This window comes from Sarcophilus harrisii, chromosome 2, assembly GCF_902635505.1.
Source record: "Sarcophilus harrisii chromosome 2, mSarHar1.11, whole genome shotgun sequence".
NCBI lineage: Eukaryota > Metazoa > Chordata > Mammalia > Dasyuromorphia > Dasyuridae > Sarcophilus > Sarcophilus harrisii.
The window spans coordinates 449046912-449061860 of NC_045427.1; the positions used below are offsets into that span (position 1 = coordinate 449046912).

Genomic DNA, 14949 nt, shown 5'->3' on the forward strand with positions numbered 1-14949 from the left:
TGGTAAGTACTTTATCCTTTCCAGTGTTAGTTAAGATGTATCAATTCTCATTCTCAACATACTGATGATTTTAACAGAAATCATGTCAAGCAATAGTATTATCTCAGTTCCTGCTGTTGCTTCCCTTTCTCCTACCCCCCACTCCAAAGAAGCATCCTAATAATTATGTTCAAAGCTAGCAAAGCAGATATATCCACCAGACACCAAATAACAGGCCCCTGGTTAGAGCATTTCCAAAAGAGCTGAAGAACCATACAACATGTCCTACCAGAACTTCAAAGACTGTCTACAACTGATCTTCCACAACATGGTACTAGCATGCCTTACAGCTCTTTTTAAATTTTTCATCAAATATATACCAGAATTCTTATTTTATGTCCAAATATCAAATTCATTAAGCAAATGAAGAATATTATCAATCATTCATTGAAAATGAGTAGGAGGCTTGACTAACCATCTGTGCTCAAATAAGCCATCCTTCTGTATCAAAAATTATTATAGAGGAGACAAAGTGAAACTGGTAGATAGGAATTTTTGCCCAGTACTTTTGCTTGACAGGCTTTAAAAAGGACCTAGAGACAACACAAAATCCAAAGGTTTCTGATTGCAAGAAAAGGATACCATCTGTCTAATCAGTGATGGTATCTTTTCCCACATTAGGAGAGACACTGAAGAGTCAAAGATATCAACTTGCTCACCTGCATGGCTCAAAGAACAATACCTACAACAGTAACAGAGAAGGTAAGACAAATGGATGGTTTGAGAAGAAAAGATAATGGGTTTTATTTGGGTCATTGAGTTTAAGATGACTATGAAACATCCAGTTTGAGATGTAAGTCTGAAGGTTAGCAGAGATTACAGCTGAAAAAGTAGATTGGAAAAGCATCAACAAAGAAATGGTAATTCAATTTATGGGAGCTGTGACACAATATAGACAAAGAAGTGAAGTTACAGAGGCTTATGAGACATTCACCATTAGCAAGCACCACTTGGATGAAGATGTAGGAAAGAAGACTGAGAAGGAATAATCAGAAATGTATGAGGAAAACCAGAAAAATAGTGTCTTGAAAATGTAAAGAAAAAAAAAAAAAAAAGAGTACCAAGGAGAAGAGGATGACCAACAGTGTCAAAAGCTGCACAGAAGTCAAGAAGGATGATGATTGGGAAAAGGAGTTTTGATTTGGCAATTAAGAGATTACTGGCAACTCTGGATAGAGTAATTGCAGTGAATGAAGAGATCAGAATCCAGAATATAGAGAGTGAAGAAAATAAGAGAAATGATAGAAGCCTCTATTATAAATAACCTTCCCAAAGTCAGCCATAACAAAGAGGAGATTTACTTACCAATAAATGAATGCTAACAGATCAAAAGAGGAGTTTTTAAAGATGAGGAACACATCAAAATGTTTATAGATAATAAGGAAACAGACAGTAGAGAGGGAGACTGGAGATAAATGAGATAGTAGATAAGAGAAAGGCAGCAATCTGCTGGAGAAAAAGGAGATGAAATGTACAGGTTTTGACAAGAAGAATATAATCATGTGAGATGGGGTAAAGGCAGAAATAAAGGCAAAAGATTATTTGGGTGATCTGAATTTAGAAGGGAAGAAGAGGAAACAGTTCATAAATGGCTTCAATTTACTTTACTACATTATAAAGCAAGTTCATTATATTCTAGACTTTATTCTTTGATTCATAGCCCCTGTACTTTTTTATTCCTTATGGATAGTTTCTGTATTCCTTATGAAATTATGTCTTCTAAGATACCTATTTTGAGTTTCCCCAAAGCCCAGAGGGATACTCTCCCTCTGGAATGGATGAAATAAGATTTCCCCTCTTTTTTCCCTGTGGGCCAAATCCCATTCTTTGCCACTTCACCCAGTCTCCTGAAGGCCTCCTTTTTCCTAAGATATGAAGGGAGTTATTTTCCTTTCTTTGTTGACCATGAACTTACTTAGGGTACCTCACTTATTCCTCTCTATCATAGTCTGATATGTCCTTTCATGCTACAGTTTAGTCTCACAAAAAACAACAACAACAAAAACCTATTGATTGATTTATCAGTAGATGGGGTGTACTGAGGTTTTAGTCCATGATATTTCAGGACCTATCCCTTCATTACTTCCTTTGATTTCCACTTTCATCTCTGTATTCTTATGTCCTTTTAAAAAGAAATTACTTAATGGTCTTCTGTTGTTGTTAATTTCATAAATATCTTTCTCCTTTTAGTTTTTGCTCTTTTTTCTTGTAAGGTAAATTACTTCTTTGGTAGCTATATTTGATTATCTTCTTTACCTTCCTATTTGCAAAACAATTTGTTTGTTCATGTCTGATTTTCTTTGGAGGAATGCTTCAAATGACTCTTTTCTTCTGAATGGCCATTTTTTTTTTCATTACTACTTTGTCTTGGATTTTCAGGATGTTGCTTTGGATTCTATCTTGGGAAACTGCTCTTTGGATATTCCATTTGTTCCAGCATTTTCTGGTGGGTGCAAAATAGACTTATGTTATTCATATTTTTCTTCCTTTATACTTGAAGGTCTTTCTCCTAGTCAGCTACAGAACTTACGTAATTGGTAGTGTAGGGTTTTTGTTTGGTTTTCTGTAGGTACTTTCTTTCAATTTGCATTGTGTTCTGTTTTCTAGGAAGTATTTCTGAATTATTTCTTACATTATGATGTTCAGGTTGTTTGGCCTATTATGTTCCTCTGGGAAATTTATAATCCTCAAGTTGTATCTACACATCTTGTCTTCACAATCAACATATTCTGACACGGCACAATGAATTTAATTTGTTTTTCCTATTCTGTCTTTTCTTTCTACTGTACAAGGCATAAATTTCACTTTCCCAATTCCGAATTCTCAAACACTCTGCTGTCAGTTCCATGTTCTCTTGAGAAACTTCTAGGCACTCTGCCTCATCAGGTGTTGATTCATTGCCCTTTGTCATATAATATTTATTCACAGATGTCTTGTTTCATTTAGATGATCTGGCTTCCATTTACCCTTCTGTTAATAATCTTCCCTGTTGGTTTATCTCTGTGTACTCAAGGGCTTTAAGTTTTCTTCCAACTGAAGTCTTTAGTAATTTCATACTTTATTTCTTCTCCCTTTTTAATATTCCTGAGGCCTAGGCCACCAAGTTGTCTCATATTATTCATTCTCCAATTGAGCCACTATTTTTTACTGGCCTCAATCTCTGCCCCAATCTTATTTCTAAAAGATAAAACTGGTCCCAGCTGGAAGCCAGTCTCCTTTACTTCAGGCCTGGTAAATTCACAAACATACACACAAAGAATAGCATCCTAGTATAGTTCTCTATGTTCAGAATTCTCCAGCAGAGCACTGTTGAAGCATAAAGCATGGCCACACTATAGTCCAAGGCAGAGCAAACTTCTGCTTTTGCCCTTCCACAGTATTGGGAAGGAATGGGGGTGGAGGAGTGTTGAGTTCTGTTGCAAGGTCAAGGAGTGGCTTGTGTAGATTTGTCCAAAATATAATAACTGTTAGAGGAGGGGTAATGAATAAGCACATTAGGAATTAGTCTTCTTTGCTGTTAGTTCAATTAATTGTTATTTCTTTGGGGTTCTTCATGTCTTATAATTCTGGGGACAGATGAAATTTCTTTATCTCTTGGGCATAACTTGTATTTTGGAGAGGTTCATGAGATTGTGAGAAGAAAATGTATCTAATCACCTATCTTGTTGGTTACAGGATCCAGAAATCTCAATCATTTTTGCCAAGTATCTTTTGAAGACTATATATATATAAAGAGAGAGAGAGAGAGAGAGAGAGAGTCTTCACACATATATCTCCATTTACTTCAACAGATCTTATCACATAAGCTTTATCATTTCAAGAAATGTCCAAATACAAGTTCGGTCCAATTCCTGATAGGAGTAAATCTATTTAAACTGCTAATTATACATATATATGTACATATACACAAGCACATACACCTTTTCATTTATTTATGAAAATAATGATGATGACAATAATGATGGTAACTGATCTTTTTATGTTCACTTTAGTTTGTAAGGTAAATTATGTTAGGAGTAAGAATAAGACCTTAAAGCAAAGTTCTTAACCTATGGTTCATGGAACACAAGCCACATTTCAAGGAATCTTTGAAAATGAATGAGGGAAAATTTACATATCTATTTTCACTAACATCAAATTGAAATTCAGCATTCCCTCCAATTATTTAAAAAAATACATATCCTGACAAGGGGATACACACACACACACACACACACACACACACACACACACACACATAAATTCTTGAAAAGTAACATGATCAGATTTGTGCTATAAGAATATCACTGTAGCAGCCATGTGTAGGACAGATTAGAGGAGGTAGTGACTAGAGTGATAGGAGTGTGAATAGGAAAAAAAGGAGATTGTTGGAGATATTGTAGAGGTAGAATCAATAAGAGTTGAGTAAATGATGAAGAGTAAGGGAATAAGAAAAGTAAAGGATGACTCCAAGGTTGTAAAGCTGGATGGATGTGTTATGAGATTCCCCATCTCTCAGGGTCATCCCAATTGTATGTTAGGTTTTTTTTTTCTTAAGCAGTAACTATGCTATCCCCAACACTCAACTGAACTAGGGAATGAAGACTTTTGCTTCCTAGCCATTGGCAGTCTCCTGGTAGCCTCAAGCCATGCTGATGCTTTTGGATCACCTTTAGATTTGATAAGATTAATTTATGAGATTAAGCTAGTTGACTCTATACACCCTGGTCAATGATGGTAAAATTGTTCAGAAATAAAAAAATATCAATACTGGTCATTCAAATATAAAAATATAGTTAAATGACTTGCCCAGAATCATATAGCTAATAAAAGTCAGACCAGATTAATTCACAAAGTCACTAGGTCCAAAGCTCTTTCACTACAGGATCATACAATAAGTGTGAGGCTGGATTTAAACTCAGGTTTTCCTAACTTCAGGATGAACACTGGACCCAAATATATACACACACACACACACACATTTATTTATGTGTCCCTCTACCCCTAGTCAATCAGCTATTAAATCTTGTCAATTTCATCTCTCACATCATCTCCTTTTCTACTCACAGAGCCACCAACCCTGTTCATATAGTCACTGCCTAGAGAATTATAAAATCCTCCTAATTGGTATCATTAGCTTCACCTTACATATAGCAGACAAACTACTATGTATATATCTCTTTTTTTTTTTTGAACTTGGTTATTCCTGACCTTTTTTTAAAAATTTTATTTAATAGCCTTTTATTTACAGGATATATGCATGGGTAACTTTACAGCATTAACAATTGCCAAACCTCTTGTTCCAATTTTTCACCTCTTACTCCCCACCCCCTCCCCCAGATGGCAGGATGACCAGTAGATGTTAAGTACATTAAAATATAAATTAGATACACAATAAGTATACATGATCAAACTGTTATTTTGCTGTACAAAAAGAATCAGACTCTGAAATATTGTACAATTAGCTTGTGAAGGAAATAAAAAATGCAGATGCGCATAAATATAGGGATTGGGAATTCAATGTAATGGTTTTTAGTCATCTCCCAGAGTTCTTTTTCTGGGCATAGCTAGTTCAGTTCATTACTGCTCCATTAGAAATGATTTGGTTGATCTCGTTGCTGAGGATGGCCTGATCCATCAGAACTGGTCATCATATAGTATTGTTGTTGAAGTATATAATGATCTCCTGGTCCTGCTCATTTCACTCAGCATCAGTTCATGTAAGTCTCTCCAGTCCTTTCTGAAATTATCCTGTTGGTCATTTCTTACAGAACAGTAATATTCCATAATTTTCATATACCACAATTTATTCAACCATTCTCCAACTGATGGACATCCATTCAGTTTCCAGTTTTTAGCCACTACAAAAAGGGCTGCCACAAACATTCGTGCACGTACAGGTCCCTTTCCCTTCTTTATAATCTCTTTGGGATATAAGCACAGTAGTAACACTGCTGGATCAAAGGGTATGCACAGTTTGATAACTTTTTGAGCATAGTTCCAAACTGCTCTCCAAAATGGTTGGATTCGTTCACAACTCCACCAACAATGCATCAATGTCCCAGTTTTCCCTCATCCCCTCCAACCATCATCATTATTTTTTCCTGTCATCTTAGCCAATCTGACAGGGGTGTAGTGGTATCTTAGAGTTGTCTTAATTTCCATTTCTCTGATTAATAATGACTTGGAGCATCTTTTCATATGACTAGAAATAGTTTCAATTTCTTCATCTGAGAATTGTCTGTTCATATCCTTTGACCATTTTTCAATTGGAGAATGGCTTGATTTTTTATAAATTAGAGTTAATTCTCTATGTATTTTGGAAATAAGGCCTTTATCAGAACCTTTGACTGTAAAAATATTTTCCCAGTTTATTGCTTCCCTTCTAATCTTGTCTGCATTAGTTTTGTTTGTACAAAAACTTTTCAGTTTGGTATAGTCGAAATTTTCTATTTTGTGATCAGTAATGATCTCTAGTTCTTCTTTGGTCTATGTATATATCTCTTATCATTATTTCAATAAATGAACAGAAAAATTAAAAGTTAAATCAGAAATTCACCTTGAACAAACTTAGCCATCATTATTTTGTGTATAATTTCTGTATATTTTGTGTATAACATCTGTGAAGGGAAAGTTTTTTTTAAAAATACAGCAAAGGCCATAAAAAACAGACCTTAAATCAGTTATAGAAATTCTCTCCTGATTTCCCTTTCTCTGTCCTTTGCCCCATCAAACAAAGATTCTCCAATATTTAGATTTAGAAATATTAAGTATCACTTAATATTTTGCTTTCTTGCTAATCACCATGCTGGAGCCCCTGAAAACTGAAGGAGCATACATGTTAGAGAGAATTTTTTTTTCAGTTAAAAAAAAAAAGGAACGTCAGGAAGTAATTTTGTGGATCTTATCACCTTACTAATTCAATTTCAATATAAATTTAAAGGAAAACAGCAACCCTCCAACCTCCTGAGATCCTAGGTGTCAAGTTCACAATATGCTTAATAAACATAATTGATAAATGTTGAACTTAGAGACAAAAAGACCTAATTTCCAATCCTACCTCTGACATTTGCTAACTGTGACTCAAAGCAAGTTTTTTCCTGTATTTTTTCTTCCTTTACCTCTTTCCTTCTGATTCCCTGCCCCTCATCCTTTAACGTATTTTTAATACACATTGCTTTATGAATCATGTTGGGAGAAAAAAATCAGAGATAAAGGGAAAAACCATGGGAAAGATTAAAAAAAAAAAAAACAGAAAAAAGAAGTAAACATAGTATGTGTTAATTTACATTGAATTGGAGATTGAATCTCCTTAGTACTTTTTCTGGATGGAGATGGCATTTTCTGGGATTGCTTTGGATCACTGAACCACTGAGAAGAACCTAGTCTTTCATAGTTGATCATCACACATTCTTGCTGTTATTGTGTACAGTTTATTTTTGTTCTTTTTATTTCATTCAACACCAGTTCATATAAATCTTTCCAGGCCTTTCTAAATTCAGCTTGTTCATTATTTTTTATAGAACAATAATTTTCCATTACTTTCATATACCACAACTTGTTCAGCCATTCCACAACTGATGAGCATCTACTCATTTTCTAATTCTTTGCTACCACAGAAAGAGCTGCTATAAAAATTTTTGCACATGTAGATCCTTTTCCCTCCTTTATGATTTCCTTGGGATACAAATCCAGTAATGGCACTACTGGATCAAAGAGTATGCACAGTTTTATAGCTTTTGGGGCATAGTTCCAAATTGCTCTACAGAATGGTTGGACTATTTCACAACTCCACCAACAATGCATTAGTGTCCCAGTTTTCCCACATCCCCTCCAACATTTATCATTATCTTTTCCTGTCATCTTAGCCAATCTGAGATCTGAGATGGTATGTCTGAGTTGTTTTCATTTGCATTTCTCTAATCAATAATGATTCAGAGCATTTTTTCATGCTCTATAGATTTCATCATCTAAAAATTGTCTATTCATATTCTTTGACCATTTATCAATTAGAGAATGACTTATATTTTTATAAATTTGATATAGTTCTTTATATATTTTAGAAATGAGACCATTATCAGAAATATCTAGGCAAGTTTCTTAACTCTAAGCTTTAGTTTGTTCATGTGTAAAAGGAGAAGGTTAGATGGTTTCTAACATCCTTCCCAGCTCCAAATCCATGACCCTAGCTCATGATTTCATTTGGACTTCTACTTGCTATATACAGGTTTTCTCTTTTTGTCCATCCCTGGTGTGTACACGGATTTCACAAATACACAGAATTTGAGAGTTGGAAAAGACTTCATCAGCCATTTAGTCCAACCTATACATGAATGAAGCACCACTAAGTAGATTTAATAAGAAAATATCTAGCTGCTATATAAAGACATACACATCTCTCCAAACAAGCCCTTTGACTTTGGGACCTTCGACTTATTCAGACATTTTTCTTGATATTTACTCTAAATTTACTTCTTTGCTATTTCTAAATATTGCTCCTAGTTCTACCTTGGGGGTCTGAATAGTACAAGTCTCATCCTAACTCCACCAAACAGCTCTTCTAATAGTAAAGGGACTATCATATTCCCCCCAGAGTTTTCCCTTATCCAAGTTAAATACCCTCACTTTATTCAACTAATCCTCATACAACATGAATATATTAATAATCCTAATGGTCCTTCTCTGAACAATATCCAGTTATTTGTGGGGAGAAGATAAAGAAAGGAATAAACATTTATATAGTACTACAAAGCCAGCTACGCACCACAGTGGATAAAACACTGAGCCTGAAGCTGGAAGACCTGAATTCAAATCCAGCCTCAGATTTGTCCATGTAACCCTGGGCAAGTCACTTAACCTCTATTTGAATCAGTTTCCTCAACTGGAAAATAGGAATAATAATAATACCTGCCTCTTAGAGTTATTATGAAGATCAAATAAGATAATAATTGTAAAATGCTTAGTATAGTGTCTGGTACACAAGAAACGCTATATAAATGTTAGTTATGATGATTACAATGATGATATTTACTTTGCTGAGATATATTTAGTTGTTTTTAATAATTATTATCTCATTTGATTATCTATCCTTAAATCATAGTGCTCAGAATTAAAGGCAATACCACAGATAAAGTCCAACAAGGGCAAAGTACAATGGAAGTATCTAAATCCTGTTCCTAAAAATTGTGCCCCTCCTAATGCAGTGCAAGATTGTGTTAGTTTTCCTGGCTGCTGCCACATCATATTGTTGACTCATATTGAATTTGCAGTTCACTAAAACTCCTAGATCCTTTTCTCCTTTTTCTCCATACTTACCACATACTTATGGAGTTGATTTTTTCTTTTTGGTACCTACATATAAGACTATCTTTATTCCCTATTGAGTTTTATCTTATTCAATTTTGGATCCTGATTCTATTATCCAATGTATTAACTATTCCTCTTATCTGTGTAATTTTTCAAAATTAAGGAGCCTTTATCCAAGTCATTGATAAATTATTGATAAACTACACAAGGCCATGTACAGATGCATAGGGTAATCAACTGGATACCCTGCCATGCTAACACTAAGCCATTAATTCTGAGTCTGTTAATCAAACAATTCTAAATCCATCTGAAATATTGTTGTTTAATTCATAAATTGGGAAACTTGAAGGATCTGCTAAAACTTAAGTAAATTACATCCATAACATTCCCCTCCCCTATTTGTTTAGATCATCTTACTGTAAGATGGCGCAGTAGACAGAGCACTGGGACTGAATGCAGACACTTTCTAGGTGTGTTAGCCTGAGAAAGTCACTTAACCCTCAGTTTCCTTATCATAAAATGAGCTAGAGAAGGAAATGGCAGAGCACTCTAGGACCTTTGCCAAGAAAATCCCAAAAGGGGTCATGAAGAGTTAGACATGACTGAAAAGTAACCAAACAACAACTAATCTTGTCAAAAGAGAAAGTGAGATTAATCTGGCATGATTTATTTTGTAGTAAGAACAGAAAAATGAAGAAAAGAAAAATTCATCTTCTCAATGAAATGTGCATATAGAAAATTTTTTTAAAAAATCAGATATACACTGTATAAAGAAAAACAAAAATATTCAGAAGCAAAATTACCACAATTCGATGCTTATCCTACATGGTAACTTCTTCCTTAGACATGAAGAAAGCAGATCACATAACTGTACCAATATGTTTTATTCTCCAAAGTGTACTCCCTAATGGAATCCAAAGTGTGGTCAAAGAAATTCTCAATTCCAAGTCTCATGCAGTATCAGGATATTAACGATGATAGTCTTACAATCATTTATAATAATCAATGAAAGTCTTGCAATCATTTAAAATAATCAAAGACTTCAATTTGGATTTAATATTACAACCATCCACTTCTCAAATGTCTTTGACTCACATATTTTAAGAAGAAATTCTAATGAGAAAAATTTCATGTTGAGTTTTCTCTCAGATCTTTACAAAATATATTATCCATTAATTTTAGAAAACTTGGGCACATTAAGGACCACAAAGATTCAATGCTACAGAATATTTGGGGTCATTTGTCATTCACAACAAAGTATTACAAATTTACTGACCTTAACCCATTGAATAGCTGCTTAGATTTATCCAGTAGGTAACAAAAATCGGTGACTGTTTTTCTCTCTCCCTGTGGGATATCATCTTCAGCTCCTCCAGAGGACATGATTTCTTTAAGAGCAAATTCAGTCCTATATATATTTTTAAAAAAAACAAACATGTTCATATGCACATCAAATGAGGACAAAAAGAGACTAAATTTTAATCTTCTAAATAGTTGTCCAAGTTTTTCTTAAAAAAAAAAACCAAAAACATTTTTCATCAGGTCATTTATACTAAACAAGCTTTAAAAAGGTCAGAAAACTATTTATTCAACTCTACCAATTAAAGAAAGAATATTCTCAAAAATTATAACTACAGCTACTAAAATCTTACTTTGATATTTCATCATGATAAAATTTTAACCTAAAAACTATATTAGTTTAGCACAAACTCTGGCAAATCCAACCAAGATCAGTACACTGTATATAACAGATGTCTAATATTTATTAAACTGAACTGGATTAGATGAAAAAATATGAATCATTACTTAAGAAATAAAATAAGATTTCAAGGGTTTATCATCATAAGGCTGGACATTAGGCAATACTTTGGAGGGGCCATAGTAAAACCATTTAGGGTATGAATGATATTAGAATAACATTCAAATAACTGACATCTTCTGAACTTAAAAAAAAACCATCATTATAGAAAATGTTTAGTATATAATTGAGCTTTAAAAACACAATTCAAAATGGTAATGGTAGCTCACAGTTGATAGTATAATAGCATATAGTTTATAAAACATTTTCTTCACAAGAGCCCTGTGAAATAAGTATACATGGCTTATCTATATTTGAAAGATGAGTAAGTTGAGGCTCTGAAAAGATAAGTGAGTTCTCAACATTTCAAGCTTAATAAGTGGAGTTAAACAACTTCAGTAAATGACTCCAAATCAAATATCCTTTCCATTTTATCTGTATACTTTCCAAATTATTCATTTGAAAACCTTTGCTACCTCTATTATTGGAATAGCGTAATATTTGTATTAAGTAAAATTACAATTTTAGTCAATACTTTTACAAAATTTAGACCAATAATGATATTATTTTATATGTATGTGGTATCTAAAGAAACAGACACATAGCTCATGACAGTGCCTGGATTATTTTTTTAAGTATGTTTTTTATTAATAGATTTTGCTTTTATATTTCCCACTATATTCTTTCCTTCCTTTTTCCTAGGAAAGACATAAATTCTTTTCTTGGCGCTTGGCTCTTCGCTCAGCTCAATTAATTTTGCATCAGTTCATACATTTTTCCATGCTTCTCTGTACTAATGTTAATACAGCACAATAATATTATATTATATTTATATTTTGATTGACCACTACCTGAGAGATGGCCATTAACTTGGTTTTCACTTATTTGCTACACTAAAAAGTGTTGCTAAAAATAATTTGGGTTATATGGGGCATTTCTTTTTTGTCACTAACCTCCTTGGAGTATGAGCCTATCAATGGAATCTGTAAGACAAAGAATATAGATATTTTAGTCACTTTATTTAAATAATTCCAAATTATTTTCCAAAATGGTTATACTAATTAGTAATTCTATTATTCAGCCATTCTCCAATTGATGAGCATCTACTCAAATTCCAGTTTCTTGTCACTACAAAAAGGGCTGCCCACAAACATTTTTGCACATATGGATCTCAATCCGTCCTTTAAGATCTCTTTGGGATATAATCCCAGTAGAAACACTGCTGGATTAAAGGGTATCCACAGTTTGATAACTTTTTGAGCATAGTTCCAAACTGTTCTCCAGAATGATTGGATCTGGTCACAATTTCACCAACAACATATCAGTGTTCCAGTTTTCCCACATCCCCTACAATATTTGTCATTATCTTTCCCTGTCATCTTAGCCAATATGATAAGTGGTATCTCAGAGTTGACTTAATTTGTATTGCTCTGATCAAGTGATTTGGAGCACCTTTTCCTGTGGCTACACATAGTTTAAGTTCTTCATCAGAAAGTTGTCTGTTCATATCCTTTGACCATTTATCAATCGGAGAATGGCTTAAACTATTATAAATTTGAGTCTATTCTCTATATATTTTAGAAATAAGGCCTTTATCAGATCTTTTGGAAGTAAAAATGTTTTCCCAGTTTATTGCTTCCCTTCTAATCTTATCAGCCTTAGTTTTGTTTGTACAAAACCTTTTTAACTTAATATAATCAAATTTATCTATTTTGTGATCAATAATGATCTCTACTTCTGGGGTGAATTCATTTTTAAAAGAATATGCAAAAAATAAAATATAAATTTTTGATTACTTGAGGTTGAAAAGGTTTTGCACCAACAAAAGTAATGTAATTAGGCTAATGAGGCAAGTGGGAATAAATTGGGGGAGGGGGGAATTATTATCTTCAACTAATTCATTTATTCCCCTCACAAAGAACAGCTAATCAAATATTGACCCTTTGGTTTTCTTTATTTTGAAATCAACTTCCAAGTTACAGTAATAAATAAATTTCTCAATATGCAATTTAGTTTCTGGTATATTCACTATTATATTTCATGACACAGAAAGTACTGTTTATCATGCTACATGGAGTCAAACTCTGTGTGTGTGTTTGGAGGGGGAGGGGGTATGCGTAGTGTCTATGTGTCAGTATGTGTCTATGTGTCAGTAACTAAATTAAAATTTAGTTAAATTCATTACATTCAAATAAGCTACTGATCAGGAAAGACTACAGACTTTCAAGTAGCAAAGACAATTCCTCCATACTTTGAGACAGGTAAACATAGACTTCCACAGATAAAAGGACTATTTTCCTTCCTTTTGATAATGTTAGAAAATAATTTTAGAAAATAATATCAGAACTCTTCAGTACTCAGGACTCTATGCTCAGAAAGCTTGGAAAGGCAGGAAGACAATTTAAAGCTAGCTCAAGTTTTTCTGAATCTAGTCAGAATTGCCAGGGACCTTAAAAGTGAATTAATCCTAAAATGGAGACTGATAGCAGAATGGATTAAAAACCAGAATCTGACAATATGGTACTCACAAGAAACAAACTCAAAACAAAGAGACACGAAAAAATAAGGGATTAAAGCAGCATCTATTATGCTTCAACCTGAAGTAAAAGAAAAAACACAGTAGTACAATCGTGATGTAAGACAAAACAAAAGCAAAAATAAATCTAATTAAAAGAGATTAGCAAGGAAATGGCATTTTGCTAAAAGGTAAATATGATGAAGTAATAACAGTATTAATCATATATGCATAGGATCCAAATTATTAAAGTTAAAAAAGTACAGGAAAATAGTAAAACTGCTAGTAGGGAATTCAACTTTCTCAGAATTAGATAAATAAAACAAACAAACAAAAAAAAAAACACAAAAAAAGTTAAGGAGATGAATAGAATTTTAGAAAAGTAAGAAAACTCAATGGGGAGATAAAGGAATATTCCTTTTTCTCAGCTATAGACGGCACCTTCACAAAAATTAACTATATATTAGGACATAAAAACCTCACAAATGCAGAAAAGCAGAAATATTAAATGTGTCCTTTTCAGATCATAACATTAATAATAATTATATCCAATAAAGAGTCACAGAGACATCGGTTAAAAATTAATTGGAAACTAAATAATCTAATCCTAAGAATGTCATGACAGTTTTCGGGAAGATAGGATACTAAGACAAGAAATACTGGATTTTTCTAAAATGTGACTTCAAAATGAACTTTAAACAGCAAAAATAATTAAAAGTTAGGGAAATGCAGTTGTCTTTCTAAGACAACTTGAAAGCAATGGTTGTGCAGCACTGGGAGCTTGGTAAGACCGGGAAGACACCTGCTGCATCTCAAACCATCATCAGTTGCCTTGATTCTGTCCTACCACTGGACAGTGGGGTCTTTAAAAGAAAGTGTGAGGCCGATGACTTCAGACAACTCTGCCTCACTGAAATCTACTTTACGCAAAATTGAGACATCACTATTCCGTTTTAGCATTTCTGCCTATATCAAAGCCATGGAGACAGGTGAGTAACAAAGCTGCAGGTGCGGATATACTGAGGGCTGTAGTCACAACCCTGACACAGGTTCTCTTCTCCCTGGAGGCAGTGGGGGAATTCAATAACCCCCTAGGTGTCTTAGCAGCCAGTAAAGGATCTTACTGTTCACCTCCATATGTGAGGAATGGGCTTGCAAAGATGCCCTAACAATGGTGCCTGATTATTGTGGCAGGCAGGGATGCTACTCTGCGACTGAGACACTAAAAAATGTACAAAAGGTTTTGAAGAACTGATTCCTTTAAAATTTAGAATCAACTGTATGACATGGGAGACACTGGCACAGGCCCTCA

At 33.8% G+C, this 14949-nt stretch overlaps 1 protein-coding gene across 2 annotated transcripts in view; it reads right to left on the minus strand.

Moving 5' to 3' along the window:
• The window catches only part of SCAI (suppressor of cancer cell invasion), a 197040-nt gene that overhangs the window by 106389 nt on the left and 75702 nt on the right, over positions 1-14949 (minus strand). Inside the window, exons 3-4 of one of the 2 annotated variants that reach the window (XM_031954293.1) lie at positions 12076-12105; positions 10601-10732 (exon numbers count right to left, since the gene is read on the minus strand). In XM_031954293.1, the coding sequence (XP_031810153.1) occupies positions 10601-10707 (107 nt within the window). In that variant the 5' untranslated portion in view covers positions 10708-10732; positions 12076-12105. The remainder of the gene's footprint in view (positions 1-10600; positions 10733-12075; positions 12106-14949) is intronic. The other variant, XM_031954294.1, reaches the window with a different exon arrangement.